Here is a 25,291-nt window from a genome sequence, read left to right on the forward strand (position 1 = left end):
AAAAATGTGCATTTTTTTTGCATAAGATCTTGTGTGCACTTATGTAATACATGGAAATAAAACTGAACTAGCACAAAGCTAATGCAGAGGAGTAAAGCTAAAGTGGAATATGGCAAGGAGATAGTACATTTTATCACGTACTAGTTTAGTTATTTACAAACTGGTATAATTTAATTACTGCTGTAGGAACTGCACAAAAGGGAGAATGTAGCAAGATTGGGAGTAATGTAACTCATTGTGTATATGTATGACTTAAAGGTTTGTGTGTGAATACGTTGCTACATTACAGCTAATGTTTCCTGCCAAATAGGAAGCTAATCTAAAGTACTCTGAATTTTTGAAGTGTAATGTTTTAATTTCTGAACTATAAAATATATTGCAAAATACAGAAAAGTTTTTAACCAATAGCATTTTGAGGTTTCTTTGTAGTAATTTATGGTACCTATAAAAATGAAATGTATGTCCTAAATTGGTTTATCCTTATTCAACTCTTAGTCTAGACAGACAGATTCTGTTTTTTTTCTTCCACTGAAAAAGTGATCAGTCTGTCACTGGCCAGTTTAATGATACTGTTAACAGGTACTCTGTATTTTTCTAGGGTGATGCCAAAACCGAAATGTGACCTCTTGTTCCTTTTCAGTAGCAGTATATTACTAGCATACACGTACATATGTTTCTGCTCTGCTACGGTACAATTACAGGCATAGAAGTAAACAGACTGTTCAGTTTTTGGAAGGCTTACCTGGAAGGCTAAGATTATTCCTTAGATTCTCCTACCAAAACATGTTCAGCTACTTCTAGCAGAATTGTTCTCTTGGATATTAGACTATAAGGCTGTTTTACTTAGCCCTTTGCCCACACTTCTAGAATGACTTCTCAGCTTGCATGATAGACATGATAACATTACGGTTTCACTTCTTTCTGGAGAAGTGCATAAAGTGTTTCTTTGGCAGACAGGAAAACTCTGTCTATAACTTCCAATGAGACATGCTTATAAAATCTAAGCTAATTAAAAATGGTTAAACACAAATATTTTATTCAACAGGCATTAAGTTCTGAGTTGGCTCAAGCCAGAGATGAAACCAAGAAAACTCAGAATGATGTCCTTCATGCTGAGAATGTTAAAGCGGGCCGTGATAAGTACAAGACTCTTCGACAGATCCGACAAGGCAATACAAAGCAGCGTATTGATGAGTTTGAAGCAATGTGAGAGCTGTTATTTTGCATATGTTCCTCGTAAAGCTGAACCACCAACAGAGAAAAAAAGCAGGCCTTTGCAATTTTGAAGGATTTCACCCCACTTTGCCAAAGTACTTATACCAGTTTGACTGTGGTGGTTAAAGACAAATTTAGAGGAAGGCATTCAACAATAAGGCAATCTTGTCATATACCCAGCTTTTTGGTGGATGGCGGGGAGGCGGGAGAGAGGTGTGGCAGGGAGGGATGTGTGTCGAGAGAGTAGAAAATGAGGGCAGAACATTTATCTCCCGTAGCTTTTTTTTTCATTTTCTGTTCTTGCTTTTTTGTTCTCCTGAAAATTGGCAGCTAACTATCATGACTGACAAATGTATGTGTTACCTAAACATTAAGAGGTAAAAAGGACTTTGGCCGCGAATCTAAAACTGTCAGAAACTGTTTGTGTGGTGCAGTTTGAAATACAGTTTTTTCAATTTTGCTGCACTAGTAGGAATCTGATTTTGCTGACATCCTTGTGTGCGTTTTATTTTTATTTTTCCCCCTAAGCTAAATTCTTTGGTGTTTCATGTCCTGTCATCATTGATGGTTTTCTTTGCCTACCTGTTCACAAAGGTCTAGAGAGCAGGTGGTAGTTCCAGCGGATTTTTAAAAAAATGGAACGCTACCTGTGGGCAGCACGTATCTGCTGATAGGCTTCAATAAATACTGTTTTTGTAGATGATAACTTCAGATATGCAGAAATAGTCTAATGAAGAAAAAATAGAACCTTTAAACCCCTCCCCCCCATATCCTGTTTTCTTATAATTATTTTAGTTGCAACAGGAAAAACCTGGACCTTTCTGGCAAGGGAGCATATGAAAACATCAGTCCCAGGGAGGGGACAGTATCCTACCTCACTACTATATACATGATGACTGGTCCTTCAAACACCATGTAAATCTTTAGTGTGAAATTGTCTTTCCTTTTATGATGATATTTACAAAGCTAGGAGTCCTTGTACTCTTAAGGTTTTGTTTTCCTTCCAGGTGGATTTATGTTGCTAAATATTGTTTTAACTGCCTTTTTGTTGAGTTAAATTGTAAAAGCTTATTATGTACACTAAAACTATAACTTGTCACTGGTATAGTCTCTTCTGGGAGGGGTGTGGAATGTGTTTGACTTAGTCTATATGTGGGTTTCCAAATACCAAATGAAAGCTCCCATTGTTGAAAAAACAAAAGAAGGGACCTGTAGTTTTTTTTTCAGTGAGGCCAGTTCATAATTATGTCTTTGTATCAGATGTCCTATTGTTGTTGCTCAGTTGTTACAACATTTTGAAAAGGCAATTTAAACAAAATGGTGGGTTTTTTAAAATTTATAAGGTCAAATAGTGTGTGGAGATTGAGTCTTTCTTTTAAGAGGTCATTTTGCAACAAATACGGGCTGTCTTTTTTATTTTATAGTACCCTAGTTACAGTTTATAAAAGCCTTGCTTTCTCTGAGGATGGTTCAGCTATCTTCCGTTTGATATTATGCACTCATAAATTACACTCATCTATTAAAATTTGCCATTTTATTAAACATTTTTCATGCACAATAGGTTCAAGTTACTTATGAACAGGTCAGTTGAGTTTTTTGGGTTTTTTTTGGTTTTGTTGAGTTAAAGGTTGACTATCTGGGATGACATCATGAAAAGGAAATAAAGTTACATTTAATAATATATTTTGAGCTTTTTGGGCTAAAAGTGTCTGGTTAACTTTGAAGACTGGTATGCAAATGTTGTGCACATGCTTCAACATGATGCTTGGTGGAAGTTAGTATTTCTACATGCAGTGCATTGAAAGAACAGTTTATGTATCACAGGCTTCATATGCTGAAGCATGAGCATTCAGATTTCCAAAGTATTAGAACAATTTGCCATAGCAAGTGAAATGCTGTACTTCCAATGACTTTTTGGTTGTTTTTGCTGAAAAGTGTGCACTAACACTATTACATCAGTTTATCAGTGTTGGAAAATATCAGTTAGGTTTGCTGTTCATAAATCTACAGTTTATAGATTAGAATTACAGTGGATCTAATCCATTTTTTAAAGCTGTGTGAATTTTTCTAAACAACCAGGAACAACCATTTGTAACATACGGATTTTCACAATGAACAAAGTGGTGATAAATGCATTCACCAGCAGTCGAAAAAACTTACTGATGCAGAAATGTTGAGAATCATTTAATGAGTACTTGGTGAAGTAAATTTCAACATGCTTTTTCCCTTAGCATCATGTTTTGTGTTGTACAATTAAACTACGATTACATCTACTATTTTGGATAACATTCATTGGTTAACAATAAAGAGATACAGTTAATTTCTGCTGAGGTCCATTGTTGTTATTTAATTAATCTTTTTTCTGGCAAATTTGCTAAATGCATTGTAAATAGCTTTTTTGTTTTGTTTTTTCCCTTGTTTTATTTTTCAGAGTAGTGAAAACTTTGGGACATTGATCCTAAAATTTCACTTTGTGGTCAAAATTAAAAATAATTCTAAATTAAATCCTTATAGAATAGTAATCCATTTCAGAAATTATCTTACAGTTGGGAGAAAAAAACTGGTCACTGCTGATTTCAAAAGAGGATATGAATCATCGGAGTAAATTGGCTCTCTTGAGGACAGACAGTAATTTGGCCACTAAGAACTTTCAATCACTGCCTGCACAGTACTTAGCTCTAAGCTAGGTAAAGTTTACTTTAATTGGTCATTGGTTTGTTGTGGTGATTATTTTTCTATATACTGTATATTGACAGTTTTCTTAAAGTTGTCTTTCAGGGTTTTTTTAAATATAAGCATTATAATTGTTTCTATTCATCTCACCAATTTGAAGAACATGGATTGTTCCTGGCTTCTCCCTTACCAATAGATAGATAAACTAATCTGCTGAAGAATTTCCATGTGGATCAAATCTCCTCTCAGTTAGCACAATGGATATGTATGGACTTTCAGGGAAGTTAGATTGAGTTAAAAATGGCCACTCAATTTAAGGTAAATTGGGATGGGAGAGACCGGGGGATCTGGGGCAGGGGCAAATGGAATCCACAGGGAGGATCAGGCAGCTAGCAGCCCACAGAGGGGGTTGTTGGTGTAGACCAGGAGGGTTTGGCAGGACTAGGGGGAGTGAGTCCATGTGGGGCTTGGAGGGATGGAGGAGGGGGTAGTGGGGTGTGCAGAGGGTTGGTGGGGTCCAGGAGGGTTTGAAAGGATCAGGGGAGTTTGGGGGGAAAAGGAAGCTTCCCCTGCCCTTGGACCAGGAGCTGGTTTTAGTCCTCCTGAGCCCTTTCCTACCCCGCAGATGAACAACCCCTCCCCAGCAAACCTACCCCACTCCCTAATTCCATCTGCCCTCCCCCCATCCCAACTTCAATCAGCTCCCAGCACCAGGAGTGGCTTGTGGGATGGTGTGCTGGGTGGGGTGGTCTGCCAGCGGGGGGAGTAAGGGACAGGAGAGCTAAAATTAGCTCAGTGCCCAGAGGGTGGGTAGAAAAGCTCATTTTTGGGGCTGAGGCCAGTGGCTGGGCTTTCCTAATCTGGGGCTCCACTGAGAATTGTACAGACATTCAGTTAGCTCAGTCTTGCCATACCTGATCTAACCTCCAAGGTAGGGTTTACTTGAATTGGGTCAGCCATTTTTTTTAGACTAATCTAAACTTTCTGAACTTCTGTGCTGTTCACATTTTGATCCCTAGTTAGGTCAACCTAAATATAAGGTCCACGCCTGAGCTAAGTAAATTAGATCAGAAGGCCATTTTTAACATGATCTAACCTCCCCAAATTTCTTTACTCATTTGTTGGTTTGGTACAGGCTCAAATATGGAGCCCTTCATTCTCTTAATTGCTATGTCAGAGTTGGTAAAAGAAATGAAAATGGGCACTATATATAATTTTTATATATATATACAGGCATACCTCGTTTTATTGTGCTTTGCTTTATTGCACTTCGCAGATATTGCGCTTTTACAAATTGAAGGTTTGTGGCAACCCTGCGTCAAGCAAGTCTATCGGCGCCATTTTTCCATCAGCACCATTCAGCTCAGATGATGGTTAGCATTTTTTAGCAATAAAGTATTTTTTAATTAAGGTATGTACATTGTTTTTTAGACATAATGCTATTGCACACTTAATAGACTACAGTATAGTGTAAACATAACTGTTATATGTACTGGGAAACCAAAAAATGCGTGTGACTCACTTTATTGCGATATTCGCTTTATTGCGGTGGTCTGGAACCGAACCCGCAATATCTCCGAGGTATGCCTGTGTGTATATATATATATGTATATATATATGTGTGTGTATATATATATATATATGCCTTCTCAAACATGCCTGTGGATTGTATTTATCCTCCCCACCAATTAGAGTCCTTTATGAAATATTGTACTCTAAATTCCCGATTATCAGAGGCTCCCGTCAAGGTCTGCCAACTTCAGAATATGGTACTTGAATTAGGAGGTAAGTGCATTAAAGGAAGGGTTCTTTTTTTTTCCAGGGGAGGAAAAAGTAGACCAAGAATATTTCCATACTTCCTTTGGATGAGTCTAACTTAGCTGGTTTCTTGACAAATTCCTAGTTTAAAGTAGAGGGAGATATTTACCCTATTTGGAAACAGTTTTCCATTTATAATTATGCTTCTTCAAGTGTTTGATCATCTGCATATCCCCACCATGAGTGTACATACCTCTCAAGCAGTTGAACTTGGAGACTTTTTTGTCCAGTCTGCATCTGTCTGGTGTACATACAGTCTCTGCTGTGGGGAAAAAAGCCAATGCATCCTTCCCATCCTCCCTTCCTCTCAGCTGCCCTAGCTAGACTGAGCCCTTTTGCAGCCTGTGTACTTTCTGGCCTACAGCCCTCTGAATCCCTTTGCCTTCATCGTTCTTCCCCTTTTTTGTATTCCCTTGAATGTTTGTTCTCATTCTGCTGGTATATTTTCCCCTCATTTTCTTGGATCCTCTATTGTTCTTCTTCCTTTGAATCTGGAACACATGAACCTCAAATCAAGGAGGCCTCTTCTGGCTTGCGTTTCCTAAGTAAAAAACTTAGGTAAGCTTTTGTTTTCAAAAACTTTTTTTTTCTTTTTAATTTTTCTGTCCATCATCATGGCTTGACCCATATCTCCGAGATTTAAGTGGAGTCCATCTTGGGATGTTGCTGTGTCTAGAGGGAAATCCTGCATTCCTGGGAAGCCTTTTGTGGATGAATCCCTTACCTCTTGGGCTTGAATTTGGTTTCTTTACCTCTTGGACTAGAAAAGAGTTCAAGGCTCACTCCAAATCTATCTTCTGGGCAAGTCTTGAAGATCAGCATTTGGATATTAAGGACACAGTTTCATTACTGAGGATACTTGTCTCATCTGCCCCGGAGAAGGCTTCTGTAAAACACCAGGACAATTCCAGCAGGAGATCCCTGTCCCAGGGTTCCATGAGGAAACTTGTTTCACCATCACCTAGCCCTCCCTGTTTTGAACTTCATGCCCTGAGGAGATCCTGAAGTTCTTCAATCCTGAGACTTGCATATCAGCTCCCAGCTCATAGAAACTGTCCCTCTAGTGCCCAGGAAACAATCTCCTGAATGCTCCTCAATATTGGTTCCTGTTTGCTGGAAGAGTGAAGCCACTGAGCAGACTACAGCATCATGAACCTCTGCTCCTGCATTTTCATTGAGATTCAATGAACCACAGCCTCTCCTGGCCAGTCCTTCCTGCTTGATTGTTCCAGTGCTTTTGGTGGTGCTAGTGTGCTTCACAGGTCTGAATTACTTGGAAGTTCAGCTAGAACCAGAACATTTGTTTCCCTGTCCTCACCAGTACAAATCATGCATCTCTCCAGCCCTGAGGTCTTGGGCCCACCTGCAACCCATCACTGGTTTTAGGTCATCAGAGCTGTCATTGGAGCTTGCAGTGTCAGTTTCCTCCCTTTTGATTATGAAGACTGAAGTTCCCTTAACTAGTTCAGTAACAGAGCAGGATTCCCTTAAAGCAGAAGCATAGTTTTCTCTTGCCCTGTGTGCTCTGCAGATATTTCTGATTTTTTCAGTACAGACTTTTTGGCCTTGCATTTCTCACCTAGCAGCTGACCCTGTGAGCACTTCCTGGTCTTCAGTTTCCCCTTCTTCAGCCACATCCTGCAACAGTCTGTTCCCCCAAAGTTTACCTTCGCTATATACAAAGCTATTATGGACCCCACAAAATGTCTGGGAAGTGCCTGCTACCTATGCCCATGTTAGGATAGTGGACAAGTGACACTGAATGCTCCTATCCACTCTTTGTTGTGAATGAGAAAGCAAAAGAGTTTTCCAGTACCCTGAAGGACAAGGAATCCAATAGGTGAACTTCCTGTAGAAAAAAGTAATTATCCTTTTCTAGCCTACAGTTTTAGGGTGGCTAGTTGTTAGGCTTGACTAGCATGATGCAGTTTTGAATGCCTCTGACCATTTTGTAACAAGCAGTCCTGACTCGGAACTGACCTTTCTTTGCAAAGGTCATTTGGTGCCCGGGACCTCTCTGTAGGCTGTTTTTCATGGATCAGATAGCGCCTCATTATCCATGGCAGGTTTCTTGGCTCGGGAGTCTTGTTTCCCAATGGAAATGCAAAATACTGTGGAGGACTTCCCCTTCAAGACTTCAAGGCCAGTGAAGCTCACTGCACATCCACTAAGACTCCAAGTCACCCATAGGTTCTTTGGGGTATGCATTTTGCCTCTAAAAGAAAAAAAGAGATACCATCCTTGCTCCATGCAGAGTAAATGTCAGCAGCCCTCTTCTCCTGTGGTCATGTGCTGCCCCCAAGAGCCTCAGAAAAGATCCAGTACTTTCATAAGAGGAAGCAGACCTGTGCAGCACTTTCCATTTAGCATCTTTGACTGCTCAAAATCTTTGATTAGCATGGTCAAGAAATGCATCCCACTTTCTGAGACTCCCATCATCCTCCAGATGGACCACTTTCCTCTTTGACCCAGGTGGTTGTTCATAATATCACACCTGGTTAGATCATTGAATACAGGTTGCTTCCTATTTCTTCAGGAATACTTCTTGAGATGATGTTTCAAAGAGGGGCATGTGTATGTGTTTTCTCCTGCTAGCTCTTGTTCCTCTGCATCTTAAGGGAATGCTTTCTACAAGAATTACTTCCTGATCCCAAAAAGGATGGCAACCATTCTTAGATTTAAGTTCAGGTTCTTCATCATCTAGTTTGATGTCAAGATGATGACATACCATTGCTACAGTGTGGGCAGGAGAGGACTTGTTTGCCATTGCTACAGTGTGGGCAGGAGAGGACTTGTTTGCATGTCTCAACTTGAGTACATTTATTTTCATATTGCTATTATTCTTTCTCTCTGATTTTTTTTTAACATTACCAGCATAAGATCCTTGTGTTTGGTCTTCTGGCAGCCCTCAGAGCCTTCATCAAGGTCCTCTCAGTTGTGACAGCTCACCTTGGGAGGAATAACTTGGCAACATACTCTTATTTAGATAACTGGCTGATGAAGGAAAGCTTCTCTGAACAAGTGCCAGAGAAACTTCATACTGTTATGGATTTGTTTCAAGCCCTGGTCCTAATGGTGTGTAGTTGCAAGTCAAACCTGGTATTTGTTCAGAGACTGGAGTTTATGGACTCCCAGTCACGTCCGGTCCTTACTGGACCTTACTTTATAGGTCAAGGGCAAGCTGATGATGTCACTGAAGACATTCCTGTTCATCTTAAGACCCAAAGCCTTTTGCAAGTATATTACATGGCATATGTTGCATCAGCTGCATGCCAGCATGGCTATGGACCATTCGTGACCAGAAGGCATCTTCCTGGGGAATATGTGATGCTGGCTAAATCTGCCCTGGTATGGTGGAAGGTACCATATGTAATGGGGTCCCATTTCTCCCCCTTCAGCATTGGTGATACTCATAATGAATGCTTCTTTTCACTTCCTTATCACAAGATCTCTAGTCTTCTTGGGAAGCAAAACTTTAATGTTTTTCAAGCCCAATGCAGTACCAAGAGCATGCCTGGCATTCTTACACCACATCTGTAGGCATTGCATCTAGATGATGGACAATGCTTCCAAGTTTTACATTGACAAACAAGTTGGTTCAAAATCTTCCCTCTTGTGCGAGGTGATCAGCCTGTGGGACAGGTACTGATGCATTCAGAATGAGAAGCTTATCATTGTTTTATCTCTATTATATTTAGCTATAATTATAAGACTACTAATGGAAGGACTGACAGAATTCTTCAAAGTTGATTTTAATATCTTTGTGAAGACCATTTTGGTTCCAAGATCTACTTTGGATGCTGATGAGTCCCCGAACTCTTCACCCAGAATGGAGGGAAAATAGTTCACCTGGATTTATATAGCTTGCTGGGTGGCTCTTGATGGTAGAATGGACCTGCTTATCTGTTGTTAGAAGGTTCCCCAAATACTTATTATTTTGTTTATTTTTTCTAAAATGGAATTCAAGAAGAAATCTAAAGCTATGTCATTCTAAAGTCCATGTTCTCCATGTTTAATTCCCAGTTTGGGGGGGGAAACTTAAGCATGTACTTAAGTACAAGCCTATCCAGGAATCTGTCTCTAAGTATTTTTTCTGATCAGAGGAATTTACCAACAGACTATAATAAATGTGCTCTAACTCCTGAAGGGAGGCACCTGTTCCTGACTTTTACCAGGAATCATCTTTTCTTATGGCAGGGTCTTCTGTTAAAAAAAAAAAAAAGTCTGATCTAAAACCCATTCAAATTCATCAAAATAGCCCAGCATCTACAGTTTAGTGTATTTACAAAAGTCTGGTATTCATGATGAATAAGAGCTATAGTCAAGAACTGTAAATAGTAATCATGGTGTCAAAGTCTAGGATCTTATCTTCAGCAAACCTCCCTTTAATGTACTTAATACATGGGTAAGGAAATATTTCTTCACTCTCCTCTGTTGTGGATCAGTTCAAACACGAAGCATAAGTAGTAATAATGTATAAATCAACGCTTCAGAATTTAGAAGAATTTTCCCCATTGTTTAATTTTTTTCAAGAGGAATTAATAAAAAGAAATGTTCTTGTTTGTCAAGTCTAACCTTTTATTTTTCTAAAGTTTCATTTAGGCCAGGCCTCTTTCTGAGTCAAGGAAATTTGTAAGCATACTTGATGATATGCTGTTGACTAAGCAACATTTAAGCAATAAATCGTTAGTGGAGCAGTTCAGATGAACTCGATTTTGGATTTCCTTTCAGCTTCTCTTCCTCCTTATCTTTTTTAGGGATATATTTGGTAGCCATGTTGTGCGAGACACAAAAAAGGCAAAAACCTAGAACTCTTGATTCAGAGATGATACCTTTTATTGGACCAACTAAAAATTGCAAAAAAAAAAAAAAATTCTGTAAGTTTTTGGCCTCACACGCCCTTCATCAGGCTCAGGGAAAATTAAAGATGGTAAAATGTCCCCCATATGTATTTCTACACCTCCCTGCTTGCCATCTGACACAACAAGGAAGGAATCCTGCCTGATCTGTACAACAAAGAGCAACTCAGAAAGACATTCTCATGGACCCAGAGGGACAGATTTCCATCTTAGCTTCCTTTGTGCAAAAATGAAGCGTATTTCCTATGTACAGGGACATTTTACCATCTTTAATTTTCCCTGAGCCTGATGAAGGGTGTGTGAGCCTGAAAACTTGCCGAAAAAGGTAATTTTTTTGCAATTTCTTTTTTAGTTGGTCTAATAAAAGGTATCATCTCTGAACCAAGAGTTCTAGATTTTTGTATTTCTTTTTATCTTTTTTTTAAACATTATCTAAAGCCTATATCCAGGTGTTATGTACGGGATTAGGGAAGATAGCTAGTAAGAAGGAGTTGAAGTTTATTGGCATCATGGGTCTCAGTTTTTAAGCTTATTTGTTTATGATAGTATTTACAATACAATACACAACTTTGTCCATTTCTGAATGTTCTCGTAGGACCAAGAAGATGGCTAAAAACAGATGGAAAGAATTTAGGGAAAGGGAAATAGTAAGTAGTGCACTTTTGATTTATTAAACCAAAGGATCCATTAAGCGCGGTAAATTAGCTTAAATATTGTGTTTGTGTGTTTATAGCGATAGGATTTAGGTTACAGAAAAGAAACACGTGAAAATACAAGCTTGTATCAGCCAGGGAGGCTTACTGAATACAAATGTTTCTAGCACAGAGTGATTGTTATGCCTGAGAGCCAGCAGACCCCAATTTCTGCAAGGGTTTGCAAGTTACAGGTAGGAAACCTAGGAGGGCTGTTCAAAAAGTATCAAGCCTGATGCTGTAGGAAACCAAATATTTTATTTACAGGGGTCTCGGCTTAATCTCCTTTGAAGTATGCTCCTTCTGCAGCCACACATTTCTCCCAATGTTTGTGCTATTGTTGGAAGTACCTCTAATGAGCGATTTATGGAATCGCTAAAAGCTGCTCAGTTGCATTGTGTTTTATGGTTTCCACATCACAAAATCTCCCTTTCAAAGTTTTCTTTAGTTGAGGGAAGAGAAAAAGTCAAATGGGGCCATATCAGGTGAATATGGAGGCTGTGACACTTGTGGGATACAGTGTTTGGCTAAAATTTGGCTAAAAATTGCTTCACAAGCTGTGCTGAGTGTGCAGGCATGTTGTGGTGAAGCATCAAAGAGTCGGACATCCACTTTTCCAGTCGTTTTTCTGGTCATTTCAGTCCCAAATTGCCAGTTAGAATTGAATGACATGAACCAACAGAAATGCCAACTTCTGCTATCTCTCAAACAATCAATTGCCTATCATTTCGAACTAAGCTGCGAACCACTGCCAGATTTCAGGATGTTGAAGAGCATCTGGAATGCTCATCACTTTTGATTGATGATTGTCTTTCTTTAAACTGATGATACCATTCAAAAACTCTTGGACGGCTCATTGTGTCATCACCAAATGCTATTTTAAGTCATTCAAATGCTTCATTTGCCATTTTCCTGATTTTCCCGCAAAATTTAAAGCACACGCGTTGTTCTGGACACTGACCTAACAAAAGGGGAGACGCAAACAATCTTACTTCAAGTGCTGGCTACAGAAAACTGGGGAATTCAGTCTCAATACTTTTTGAACAAACCTTGTATATATTGTCTTTCTCATTTAACAGACACCACTATGTTGAGTTCAGTGACTTCTAGGCTAAGTACTTTCAGGCCTTGACTCAACTCCTGTGTAAATTTTTTTGTAAGGGATTTTGGAAGTTTATCTCCCCGCTACAAAGGTGAATTAAAGCAGAAAGTAATTAAGTACTTCAGCATTTTCCTGTGTTCAGTGCATCCAAATAAGTGCCACTCTCTTGTGGACTATCATTAGGTAAACCTTGCTTCTTTAGGTCAGGGGTGTCAAAAGTATGGCCTATAAGCTAGATTCAGTCCATGGAGCTCCATGATCAGGCCAAGGGTCTTGAAACAACCTTGTGCGGTGCATGTGGCATGTGTTGCTGATCTGACACCTGTGCTGGACCTGTCATCGCGGGTGCTGTATGTAGCAAAGCTTGTTGGTTCAGTGCATACCAGCCCAGCTCCGAGGCTGGTCCAGGTTGGGCTGTGCCAGAACCAGTGCACAGGGCTGGACCACCAGTTAAGCATGTGCAGGCTGTGCCCCATACTGCCCCCTTGCGCTACATGCAGTGCATATGGCTGGTCCAGCTTTACGTGTGCTGGCCCTACTCAGACTGGCCCAACAACCCTCGTGTGGCCCACGCAGCTGAATGAGTTTGATACCCCTGCTTTAGGTGTACTGGAACACAGGTTGCCTTCATGCCTCTTCAAGCTAGTCCACTAAACTGTAATTCAAGCTACAGTTTTGATATAATGCAAACATGTAATTCTTTGAAACTTGACAAAGTTATAATCTTGGCATGATCTAGCATGAGATTTAAAGGAACACTGCTTATTTATTTATTCAAAAAGTCTGATACAGAAAATAGTTAATGCATGCTAAGCTGGTTGTATGGCAGCCTGGTTTTGCAACTCAACTAGCTAATGTATCAAAGTGAGCCTGCTGTCTTGTCCAACTTCTACGTTGTGTTAATTAATTAATGAAACTGCTGGGGAACTCTGTCTAAGATGACTTGGATCTCATTTTACTCCTGAGAGTTAAGCATGCAGAAAATTGCCAAAAAGGTTTAGAATAGGGATAAGGGAACAGATCATTTTGGCCTTTCTAAATCGGACCTCTGTTTCCTTTCTCTCCTATTCTTCTCTTTTGCTTTCCCTTGCTGCCAACCAATCTAGTCTTGCTTCATCATTTGCACCTATTTTATTTATCCCAAAAATGTGTTCACGTAATATTGGACAATTGTGTATTTTCAGTTAGGACCTGAGAAAAATCCCAGTTTTTTTTTAAATCCATCAACTGTAATGGGTTCCATTAAGCCATATCCTTGGGTTTATGATTTTTAGTTTCCCAGAAATGGGGTCACCACGCTGTCTCATTTAGCATTAATGGTATTCTCATAGGTATCTTTCACCTCAGGAAGTTTTTAATGAAGGCATAATTCTACTGTACCATTCTCTTAAACTAAGAGGAAATGGAAAAAGGAATGTCAAATCCATTCTGAGGAGAGGACCAAAGTTCACCTTTGAATTATTGTCTGTGGGCCAAGGTATATGTTTAATGGCTGCTTTTCTTGTCCCACAGCAGATCTCTCACTGATGTTAAACAAGAAGTTCAAATGTAGAAATTCTGATAATTTTATCTCAGTCCCCATTCAGTAATTAAAAATGGAGGCTTCTAACCATTAGGGGAAAATGGGAAGAACATTTTGCCAGAACAATTCCAAAATGCATACTCCTTGATGGCTTTCTCTTACTGCTGTATGTTAATCACTGTCATTGGAAGCATGTTTTAAAACTGGGGTTCATTTAAATAATACTTGTGATTAGTTGGTCATCTTTGAGAATATGAGATACTTCATTTGAATTTGGCTGAAGCTAAAAACTTCTTCTCATATGCACTTTGATTATCTACAAAGTGAGGTTAGCATGCAAAACGCCTTCTCTGTGTACCTCATCTGTGATGCATAGTTCAGAACAGTGCTGCAATACCTTGACCAGATGAGTAATCTGCCATTGGACTATAACGTAATTTTTTGAGTGTGGAGCTCTCATGTCAGGATATGAAAAGAGGCTACTGCGCTTTGTCTTAAGAGCACTCTCTTGTAAATAGCAATGAGAAATGTTTCATTCTTCACATCAAAAATCTATTCTGCAATGTAGTTCCTTTTAATATATTTTTCTTGTCTTCATTCGCATTGACTTCTTGCTTTTCTTAAATTTCCACAAAGTTTATCAAGCAAGTATGCTGAATTATGTTTATGGTACCACACAGGAGGACTTGTAGGCATAATAGCTAAGTATTTGCTGCTAAGTTCTTTGAACAGTATAAACACTTGCAGGTAGTCTTTGTATAAATAGGAGGCATATAATAAATTTTAAACATAGAAGGCCAGATCTCACTAAATATGATCCTACTCTATCCTGCTGAAGTGCCTGGAAAAGTGCTAGCCTGCCTATTTGTGTAACATACCATCCATCTTCTTAGCTTGTAGACTGAGTTGCAACAAGCGGTGACCAGAAGAAGGATCCACCCTCATCTTGGTTTAACTTTTTCAGGTACTTGTGCAGGGTGGAATATACGATTGCACGTAAGTGCCTAATAAATGAATAGGATTTGGTCTTTAGGGTTTAGTCATGAGCCTGACTGCATGCCAATGCAAGGGAGTAAAGGAGGGCAAGACCAGACTCTGCAAGGGGTAGCAAGATACTGCATTTCTCATACAAGTAGGCAACTATAAGTGGCAATAGGATCACTGCAACAGAGCACACATGGAGAGGGGAAGTATTGGAAAAAGGGGCTTGTACAATATATTTGTGTTGAGAGCAAGGGGCGGAAGCAAGAGGCAAGCTTCATTTTTAAGATTCATAAGTTTGATGCGCTCCCCTTTATAGCATCCACTGCTGCCACTGTCAGAGATGGTGCTGCCAGCTAGCCCTATGCCCCAGCCAACCCTCTCCACAGCACATGGAGCCTGGTTGGGAGGAGCTGGGCATGGGCAGTCTGCCTGAAGCAGAACAATTTGTCCCTCAACAAAGCACAGAATCCTGGGGAGTGTGTTGCAGCACAAAGTATCAGCACAGGTCTGTGCTGCTACTGTTTGTGCTGCTGCAAGCATGTGCCTCTGCTTGTCTGGACACAGCCCTTGTGTTCTTATGGTTGCAAGGTACTGATGCAATCCTGTCTGAAATCTCTGCAGGCATCTTTGTGGAGTCAAGTTGTCCTGTTAGGCTATCCTGCCAAGAGCCCTTTTTTGCTCATTTTGACTTTTTTGCTTGTTTGTTTGTTTGGGGTATTTTTGGACAGTGAACAATGGATGACAGACTCCCTACCTCTCATCACCATGAGCAGTCTTTTCTTTAACAGCAGGTCTTGCATACTTCAGGCAAGACCTTCCTTTTCATGTATCTTTCTTGCAGTGTTTGACCTCTTCCCTTGCTCCTCACTCAGCTATTGCTATTTTTTTCTCTTGTCAGTTATTCTTCCATTTCTAAAAGCGGAAGTAGAGATTTAAATTCAGATCAGTAGTTTTCATGCAATTAAGTAATCTGTTTTGGTAAAGGGAAGGTGCAAATTTAAAATGACAAGGTGTTGCATAATTATAATCAACTAATTTTAAAGCAAATAGGAAGAGTAAGTAAAAAGGTCACCCTAAAAATATTTGGTAGTCTGTGTGTGTTGTTCCCATAGAATGGAAAATGTTTGTGGAAAGGAAGGCATTAAATTATTTTCTCAAACATTTAACCTGTGGTAGCAAAGTGTTTTGTTCAGATTCCTCTGTCTACTTTTTTGTCACTTGTTAGACTATGTATAAAGCATTGAAGGGGGAAAGGTAGCATGATCCTTTCCTTTATTCAGTCATTTTCCCTCATTTATTGTTTATTGCATTCAATTGGTTTAAAGATAAAAGGGCTCTTTTTCTCCAACTATGTTTTTGTAAAATTACTTTGCCTATGACACACAACTCAGTTTTGCACCCTGAAGATTAACAGATGGAAGGAAAGTAATTTGCTGGAGAGATGTACTGTAATTTGCTATGCATTTAAATTGAGCCTGCTCATGGGTATTTTTAACCATTAGCATGGTTTTAAAATGAAGCTTTCTAATAAGATAAATGATGCCTGGGTTCCAGAATAGATATATAAAATGAATCAGTAAAAATGCATGAATGTGAATACCTTTTGGCTTTGAAGAACTATTTAAGTATCATACGAGTTAGAAACCAGACTCTTTTAAGGCTGTTAACATAAATTTCTGTATTCATAATAATACAAACCTATTTTTAAAATATTATTGCACATGAGGGGGTGCATAACCTTTCATTGGTATCAAAACCTTCTCTTGCCTGGATTTTTTTCTTGTGTATGATTCTGCTATAGACATTCACTCTTCATTGGCATCTGTCAATAGTTCCCATAAAATTTTATTGACTTCAAGGAAATCTGTGTAACGGAGCTCAGTGCAAGGCTGTAATCTGGAATCTCCCTTACTCACTGCACCCGCCTGGCTTGGTAGAGGCACTTTCTAGCAGCCTTAAAGTGCACGACCCATTCAGACCACGGGGCGTGTCCCCAAGACTTGGATTTCATAGATTTCATAGACATTAGGGCTGGAAGGGACCTCGGAAGATCATCTAGTCCAGCCCCCTGCCCAAAGGGGAGGAAGTCAGCTGGGGTCATAGGATCCTAGCAAGATAAATCTCCAAATTACTCTTGAAGGTGTTCAATGTAGGTGCTTGAACCACCTCCAATGGCAGGCTGTTCAAGACCTTGGGGGCTTGGACAGTAAAGAAATTCTTCCTTATGTCCAGCCTGAAATGGTCTTGTAGTAGTTTATGACTGTTTGACTTTGCCATCCCTTGGGGCGCTCTGGTGAACAAACGTTCCCCCAGATACTGGTGGTCACCTGTGATAAACTTATAGGTGGCCATCAGATCACCCCAGAGCCTATGCTTTTCCAAGCTAAAGAGCCCCATGGCTCTCAGCCTGTCATCGTAAGGTCTGCTTTCCTGACCTCTGATCATGCGCATGGCTCTTCTCTGGACTCTCTCAAGCTTCTCCACATCCTTTTTGAATTGAGGAGCCCAAAACTGGATGCAGTACTCCAGCTGCGGCATCACCAATGCTGAGTACAGGTGGAGAAGAACATCCTGGGATTTGCTTGAGAAGCATCTATGGATGCAAGCCAGCGTTTTGGTCGCTTTACTAGCTGCAACATCACACTGCAGGCTCATGTTCATCTTGTGGTCAATGATGACCCCCAAGTCTCTTTCTTCTGTAGTGCTAGCCAGTGTAGCACTGCCGAGCCTATAAGGATGCTGCAAGTTTTTTTTCTCAAGGAGGAGAACCTTGTATTTTTCGGTGTTAAACACCATGAGGTTCTCGTCCACCCATTTGCTGATCCTGTCCAGGTCAGCCTGAATCACCCGCTTGTCTTCTGGTGTGGATGCTTTGCCCCAAAGTTTGGTGTCATCGGCGAACTTGGCCAGTCCACCCCTGACTCCAATATCCACAACATTAATGAAGATGTTGAACAATATGGGTCCAAGGACAGAGCCTTGAGGGACCCCACTGGTCACAGGACACCATGATTAGTGACTTCCATCAATTACAACGCTCTGGGTCCGACCACAGAGTCAATATCCCAGCCAGTGGATCATGGCCACAATTGACCAGTTTTGCCAAGAGGTGATCATGGGATACCAGATCAAAGGCTTTTTTGAAGTCAAGATATATGACATCAATCTCTTCTCCCTCATCCAGGTGATAGGTTAGCTGGTCGTAGGAGGAAATGAGATTGGTCAAGCAAGACCTACCCGCAACAAACCCGTGCTGGCTATCCCTTAGGATGTTGGTGTCGGCCAGTCCATTAAGGAACTTTAAGAAACTTTTCTAAGATCTTCCCCAGGATAGAAGTCAGGCTGATGGGCCTATAGTTAGCTGGATCCACTTTCCTCCCTTTCTTGAAGATAGGCACTACATTGGCCTTCTTCCAGTCTTCGGGCACTACACGAGAGCACCAGGAGTTTTCAAAGATCCGTGCCAAGGGCTGGGCTATGATGCTCGCCAGCTCCTTGAGTACCCCTGAGGTGTCGATTGTCAGGGCTGTCTGACTTGAAGGTATCCAGCTTCTCAAGATGTTCCTTCACAAGGCCAGCATTAATGGAAGGCAGGGGATCTCCCTCACCCAGACCTCCCTGTCCCGTAGTGGGCATAGGCGTCCCATAGGACTGGTGAAAGATCGACACAAAGTACCCATTTAAAAGGTTGGCTTTTTCCTGGGCATCAGTTGTCAGTTGCCCCATCTGGTTCAGCAGGGGTCCAATGTTGCCCTTGCTTTTCCTTTGGCTCCCTGCATATCTGAAAAAGGATGCTCAAAGCTAGTTAGAGTTCAGTTGCAGCCTTGGCTTTCCTGGTTTGCTCCCTGCAGAACCAGACCAGTGCAGAATAGTCCTCCTTGGAGGTGAATCCCGTCCTCCATCCTTTGTAGGCCTTTCTTTTTAGCCTTAGGAGGTCTGCTAGGTCCCTGGAGGGCCAGGGGGGCTGCTGTGCCCTCTTGCTGTCTTTTCTCTGAGATAGAATAGACTTAGCTTGTGCATTGAGGATCGATCCCTTGAGGAGCAGCCACTCGTCTTGAACTCCCCTCTCCCTGTGCTCATGGTCCCTTAGGGCCTGACTGACGAGCCTCCTGAGCTTGTCAAAGTCGGCTGTTCTGAAGTCAAGGACTCCATGTTGCTGACTGACTTGTCAGCTTTATGGTGGATGGTGAAGGTGATCAGCTTGTGGTCGCTGTCACCCAGCTTCCCATCGATCACTAGGTCGCCAATTAGATCATCCCCAGTAGCCAGTACCAGGTCAAGCAGCCTCTTGTTGGCCCATAGACTTCTTGAGTCAAGTAGAGGTCATCCACGCACAATAGGTAGCTTTGCGACTGCTCAGATTTTGCTGAGTGATCCTCCCATGAGATATCCGGGTAATTGAAGTCACCTATGACAACCATGGTCCTGAAGCATGTGGCCTCAGCCAGTTCCCGGGCAAACTCCTGGTCAAGCTCAGGACTTTGAGTGGGAGGTCTGTAGTAGACCCCCACTGTTGTGTCTACTGTGCCATGTTCCCCACGGATTTTAGCCCTGAGGGTCTGCAGTCGTCCTCCCTGGTCGCCGATATCAGTTAACTTTCCTTAACATAGAGAGCTACACCCCTGCCCCTTTTATGTACATGAGCCCTCCTGTACAGGGTATAGCCATGTATACCCGAGGTCCAGTCATGGCTGGAGTCCCATCAAGTCTCCGTTATCCCCATGACGTCATAATTATTTGCATTGGGCAGGAGGACGAGCTCCTCCTGCTTGTTCCTCAAGCTCCTGGCATTTGTGTACAGGTAGGCAAGTGTCCCGTTGGGGGCTCTTGCCCTGCCCACAGATTGTACCAGGGCCGAGGCAAGGGTGGGCTCCCTTAAGTGCCCTGGCCCACTGGCTTTGCAAGGGTTGCTCAGCAGACCAGCGGTGGCAGTCGTCCCCCCATCCCCCAACGGGCTTAGTTTAAAGCCCGGTGGAGCAGGTCAGCCAGTCTGGCTGAGAAGAGCTTCCTCCCCAGGGGAAAGAGGTAGAGGCCATCTCTTCCCATCAGCTTGCTGCCTGTCTTGCCAAAGAGCGGGCTGTGGTCATGGAAGCCAAAGCCTTCCCGATGACACCAGTCTTTGGTTGACTAGATGTCAGCTGGATGTGGGGCTGCATTTGCCCCCAAGGGAGGCCCTGACACTCTCCTGCCACAACTTGGTTTTCCTTTCAATAGCAGTACTTTCTCTTTTGGGACCTTGCAGATCGGGCACTGCCCTTTGTGGGCGTTCTTGGAGCTCCACCTCCCCTACACCCCAGCCATACGCCAGCCCTCAGGATGACCAGGTGATGGATCGCCGTCTGCCTCTTTGATGTTCTCTCCTGCTCTGGTCCCCTCTTGGCCGTCCCTCAGTGCCTCTCTTTGCCCCGGGTGCCTATGGGGTGTGGGACCAGTCCTGCCTCAAGATCCATTCTGACCTTGCCCTCAGAACATCATGTTCCACGGAGCTGCCTCCACTCCTCTCTTTGACCCTGTGGATCTATTGGGGATGCCTTCCCCCAGTTCGGGCCTTGGGTGCCCCTCAAGGTGATAACATAAAACAGAAGAAGAAAAAGAAGAGAAAAGGGATGAAAACAATAGGGATTCGGGCCTCAGCCCACCCCCCTCACAGATCTGGCATCTGTGGTTGTCAGGATCCCTTGACACTGTCGTTCTTGGTTCGATGGGCTGGGTGTATACCTCTTTAAGGGAGCTCCTATGGGTCCTCGTCCAGTCCCCCATGGAGCTGGTCATCCCATCGTTGCAAGGCCCGGGGGGCTGCCTCACCTCCTGTCTCCAGCTTTGCTGCTCCCTGCCCTGTTTCCCCACCACCAGTTTTTAAATCAGTCGGGTGGTGGTTTCTGATGACGTCATCCACTGGCACTGCTCCCAGCTGCAAATAAAAGTGGCTCTGTGGCTCTTCTTGGTGCGGTGCAGCTTTTCCTAAGGAAGGTAAGTGAGCCCCCTTCTTAAGGATTTTGGGTTCTTCTTTCTTGCAGTTTACCCCAGCCTCAGGTGCTGCCATGAGAGAGTGTTTCAAGGCCTCCATTTGTGTCCCCCTGGGACACAACCCCCTCCTTAAGATGCCTTGGGGTGCTCCGAGTCTTTGGCTCAGTTTCCTACCTTGTGCCTCTTGTTTCCTCGTTGTCTGGTTTGCTATGTCTGGCGGTCTGTCTCCGGCCTCGCACCTGGATAAGAAATCTGCCACAGTGTTATTTTTCCTGGGACAATGCTGTATTTGAAATTTGAAAGGTTGCAGGGCCAGGGCCCACCTGGTTATTTGGGCATTATCAGTTCTGGCCCTGCTTAACCATTGGAGGGGTGTGTGGTCCGTTATAAGTTTGAATTCCCTCCGCATCAGATAGTAGTGGAAATGTTCCACAGCCCATCGGATCGCCAAACACTGCTCTATGGTTTCCCAGGGCCCTGTCCTTTCCAGTCAGCTGACAGGTCCAGGTGCAGGCTAATTTGCTCTCTAGCCTGTTGCCCTGATAACCTGCACCTGGGCTTCTGCCTGTCTCTTTGGGCTCTCCCCAAGCAGTTTCTACTCTTCTAGAAGCAGGCACTTAGTGCCCCGTGACAGTCGTATCTAGCCTTGTCATTGCTGAGCTTCTTGGAGGTTGCTTGTGGCCAGGTCTTGTGCCCTCTATACGTGCTGTTGGAATTCTTGCTGTAGTTGGGGTCCTTGTCTGTCTGGCATCTGACTCCCACCCTTCCTGAAGTGCCTGTAGCAGTCCTTGAGTTCGGTGTCCTAGGATGAGTTCAAATGGCAAGTACTTTGATGAGTCCTGTGGCGTATCTCAGGTTGCGAACAACACCAAAAGGAGCAACAGGTCCCACCTCTGGGGATCCCCCTTTATACACTATCTTATCATCTTTATTGTGCCATTGAAGCACTTGACCAGGCTGTTGGTTTGCAGATGGTACACAGAGGTTTTTAGATGCTTTATCTGCAGTGTGCAATACACGGCCTGTAGTACGTCAGACATGAAATTTGCCCTTGATCGGTCAAAATTTCCTTGGGTATGCCTACCCAGGAGATCCACTTTACTAATTCCTCTGTGATATGTGGGGCTGTCGCTGCATAGAGTGGAATAGCCTGAGGGTACCGGGTAGCATAATCAATGATTACCAGCATGTATTGTTTCCCTGCGCTACTCCAGGGTAGGGGCCCCATTATGTCCATAGCTACCTGGGAAAAGGGCACATCAGTAACAGGTAATGGTTGGAGCGGTGCCCAGGCGGGATGCTCTTCTTGGGTCTTCTGACATTCTGACCATGCTGCGCACCGTCAGGCGATGTCTTTTCCCAGCCTTGGCCAAAAAAACCAACGGCCACTCTGGCTATCATTTTGTCCCAGCCAGATGCCCTCCCATAGGGTTTGCATGGGCCAACTGCTACACCACTAGGTGAAACTGGGTGGGTACTACCAACTGGGTTTCTTCTGCCCTCCCTGCCTCCCGTCCTGGATCTGGTAAAGTAACTGGTCCCTTACCTCATGTCGTTGGGTCCTGGCATCGCCCTCTGGTTGATCATTCCCCATTTCGAGGACTTGTGTCCTGATTCCTCGAAGTTCTTCTTCTTCTTGCACTTTCCAGAACTGGGCCCCTCTGATTACATCACGTAAGTCCACTTCCTCTGTGTCCTCTACTGACTCCACGTCAGTTTCAAGTTCTCTAAGCCATCTGTCACGGTCCTGGAGTCGCCACCGCCTGGTCTCAGCATCTCGTACCCTTTCTAGGGCATCATAGATCAGGATCCAATCATGTCCTAACAACATATCGCATGCCAGGCATGGGACCAATGCCACTAACTGCTCACCTTGATGCTCCATGACTCGCAGTCGGACCCACCAGCATTCAACCCTTTCCGTCTCCCTGTGGAGACAAGCCATCCTCACTGAGGCTATCCAGTTGCCTATTCAGGGTAGCATGAGGTCAGCCCACACCGATGATTGGGCACACCCAGAGTCTAACATGGCCTGAATAGGACAGCCTCCCACCCACACTTTCACGATGGGACGACTCCACACTGCACTGTCTCCTCTGGAGTCATAGCTGTAGTCCATAGGTTTGCCCACATCTGTTTCCCTCTGTCTCTCAGTCTGTCCCTTCGGAGAACTGTCAGGCTTCCAATGTTCTGTGGGGCTGCTTGGACACTCCCATGAAAAGTGCCCTATCCTCCCAAACCAGAAACAGGCCATCTCTCTAAGCGTACTCTTGATAGGGTTCCACCTTTTCTCTGCCTTCCGTGGATGCATATTCCTAGGATTGGCTATAGGTTTCTCCCAGCTGTATACCATCTCAGATGTGGCAAAAGCCTCTGCCAGTCTTAAGGCTTCCTCACAGTTGGTTGGAGAGTGTTGCCAGACCCATTGCTGAGTCTGTTCATCAAGATCATTCTGGAATTGCTCCAGGGGTATTTGGCCAGCCAATGCCTCGCAGTCATATTTGGCCAGGCTCACCCACTTGTTCAGAAGGTCCTGTAGCAACTGCATTAAGACCCGAGGTCGTTTTTTGTCAGGGGCCTTCTTAGCTTGGAAATGTTTCGTGTAATGTTCTGGATTAATCTCGAGCCAGTATAAGATGGCAGCCTTAACTTGCTCATAGTTCCAGGCTTTGTCCCAGGCTAAGGCCCAACATGCTGCCTGCGCCTTACCTATGACGAGGGCTCCCAACTGACTGGCCCAATACCTCTTCTCTAAGCCGGTCATAAGGGCTTGGCATTCGAAGGTTTCAGTATACGCGTCTGCGTCATCGTCCCAGGTCATTTTGGGCATCTTGAAAGCAGTGAGACTATGGCGTAGCCAATCACATTGCCTGTCCATCTTCTGTTGTTGTGTATCTATTATCTGGGTAAGGGCCTGCAGGTTTTGGCCCAAGATATTGGGAGTGGTCATCACAGCTGGTTGCATTGTGGGGTCTTTGACTTCTGTTGGGTTCCCTTGCAGGTTCCCTGCCAGTGCACCACTTTGCACCTTCCTGGTTTGGTATAGGCGCTCTCTAGCAGCCTTAAAGCACACACCTGGTTCAGACCGCGGGGCAAGTCCCCGTGACTTGGATGTTGGGCTGGATTTGCCCCTGAGGGAGTCCCCGACACTCTCCTGCCATGACTTGGTCTTCCTTTCAGTAGTGGGACTCTCCCTCGGGGGATCTCACGGATCAGGCGCTGCCCTTTGTGGGTGTTCTTGGGGCTCCACCTCCCCTACACCCCAGCCATATGCCAGCCCTCAGGATGACCAGGTGATGGATCACCAGATCATCATCCGCCAGCACCGCTCCCAGCTGCAAATAAAAGTGGCTGATGAACCGCATCAGCGGCTCTTCTCAGCGCGGCACGGCTTTTCCTAAGGGAGGTAAGTGAGCACCCTTCTTAGGGATTTCAGGTTCTTGTTTCTTGCAGTTCCCCCCATCCTCAGGTCCCACCATGGGAGAGTGTTTCGGGACCTCTGTTTGTGTCCCCCTGGGACACTCACCTTCCAATAATCAGTGTCAGTAATGCTTGGCTAGTTTTGTTTCAGTAATTATCTTAATGATTTTAAACTAGTCCAACAGTTTTGAAGGTTTTAAGTCCTAACATGTAGGAACTGCTGTCAGCTTCTGAGTTTAGTCTACAGAGTTGGCAAGAAAAATAGCAGGGGAAAGAAACTGCAAGCATTTCATGGAACTTTTTCCATATTTGGTTAAAATTTTATTCTGGTGGAGGTTTTTCAAACTAGCTGTAAGTGTTAAATCATTCTTTTTAGCATGTAGTTAAATAAGGCTAAACTATCTAACCCTATCATAAATGAAAACTTGACACACTGCTCCATGCCCCCCACCACTGTTCTAGTCCTGGAAGTTCTGATACCCCGTTCGTTGGCACAAGGCAGTGCTGGAGCACTCCTGAGACTGAAATTTGTAAACCAGCTCTTCTTGCACAAGTTGACTGGACCAGTATATTCAAGAAGTCTGTAGTTTCATTAACCATTTTTAAATGGCAAAACCAAAACCCAATCCTCTATTTCTTGAATGAAGGGAGCATCTTTTAGTGAAATGATTAACGGATATACTTACAAATGTCACTGACTTTTCTATTAACTGAGTGCTTACCAAATATCACAGCTCTTTTAAGACATTTTATTTCTTAAGCTTATCAAATACCTGGTTTCAGTAGCTGATTCAAATTTTTCATTAAAAACAGTGACAGCTGAAATAAGCATTTTTCTGAGTCTTTTTGATTCAAAGTTTCCATTTTTCATCCATTCAAAATAAATACTTAGAAAATGATTGTCAACTTAGTCAAATATGTTAAAAATTATCTCAAAAGTAAGATTTCTCATTTCAAAAACAGTAAATAATCTAAAATAAATAATTAAAAAATAGGGAAACAGTGAATTTTTCAATTAAATACATTTTCCTTAAAAAAA

The 25,291-nt window shown here is 43.0% G+C and overlaps 1 protein-coding gene across 2 annotated transcripts in view; it reads left to right on the plus strand.

Moving 5' to 3' along the window:
* RDX (radixin) overlaps positions 1-3,540 on the plus strand; it is a 67,157-nt gene extending 63,617 nt beyond the window's left edge. For both annotated transcript variants that reach the window (XM_090029416.1, XM_090029425.1), the window contains exon 14: positions 1,046-3,540. In XM_090029416.1, coding sequence (XP_089885542.1) covers positions 1,046-1,210 — 165 coding nt within the window. In that variant the 3' untranslated portion in view covers positions 1,211-3,540. The remainder of the gene's footprint in view (positions 1-1,045) is intronic.
* The last annotated feature ends 21,751 nt before the right edge of the window (positions 3,541-25,291 follow it).

Source organism: Crocodylus siamensis, chromosome 1 (genome assembly GCF_052110815.1).
Source record: "Crocodylus siamensis isolate JL-2025a chromosome 1, ASM5211081v1, whole genome shotgun sequence".
Taxonomy (NCBI): domain Eukaryota; kingdom Metazoa; phylum Chordata; order Crocodylia; family Crocodylidae; genus Crocodylus; species Crocodylus siamensis.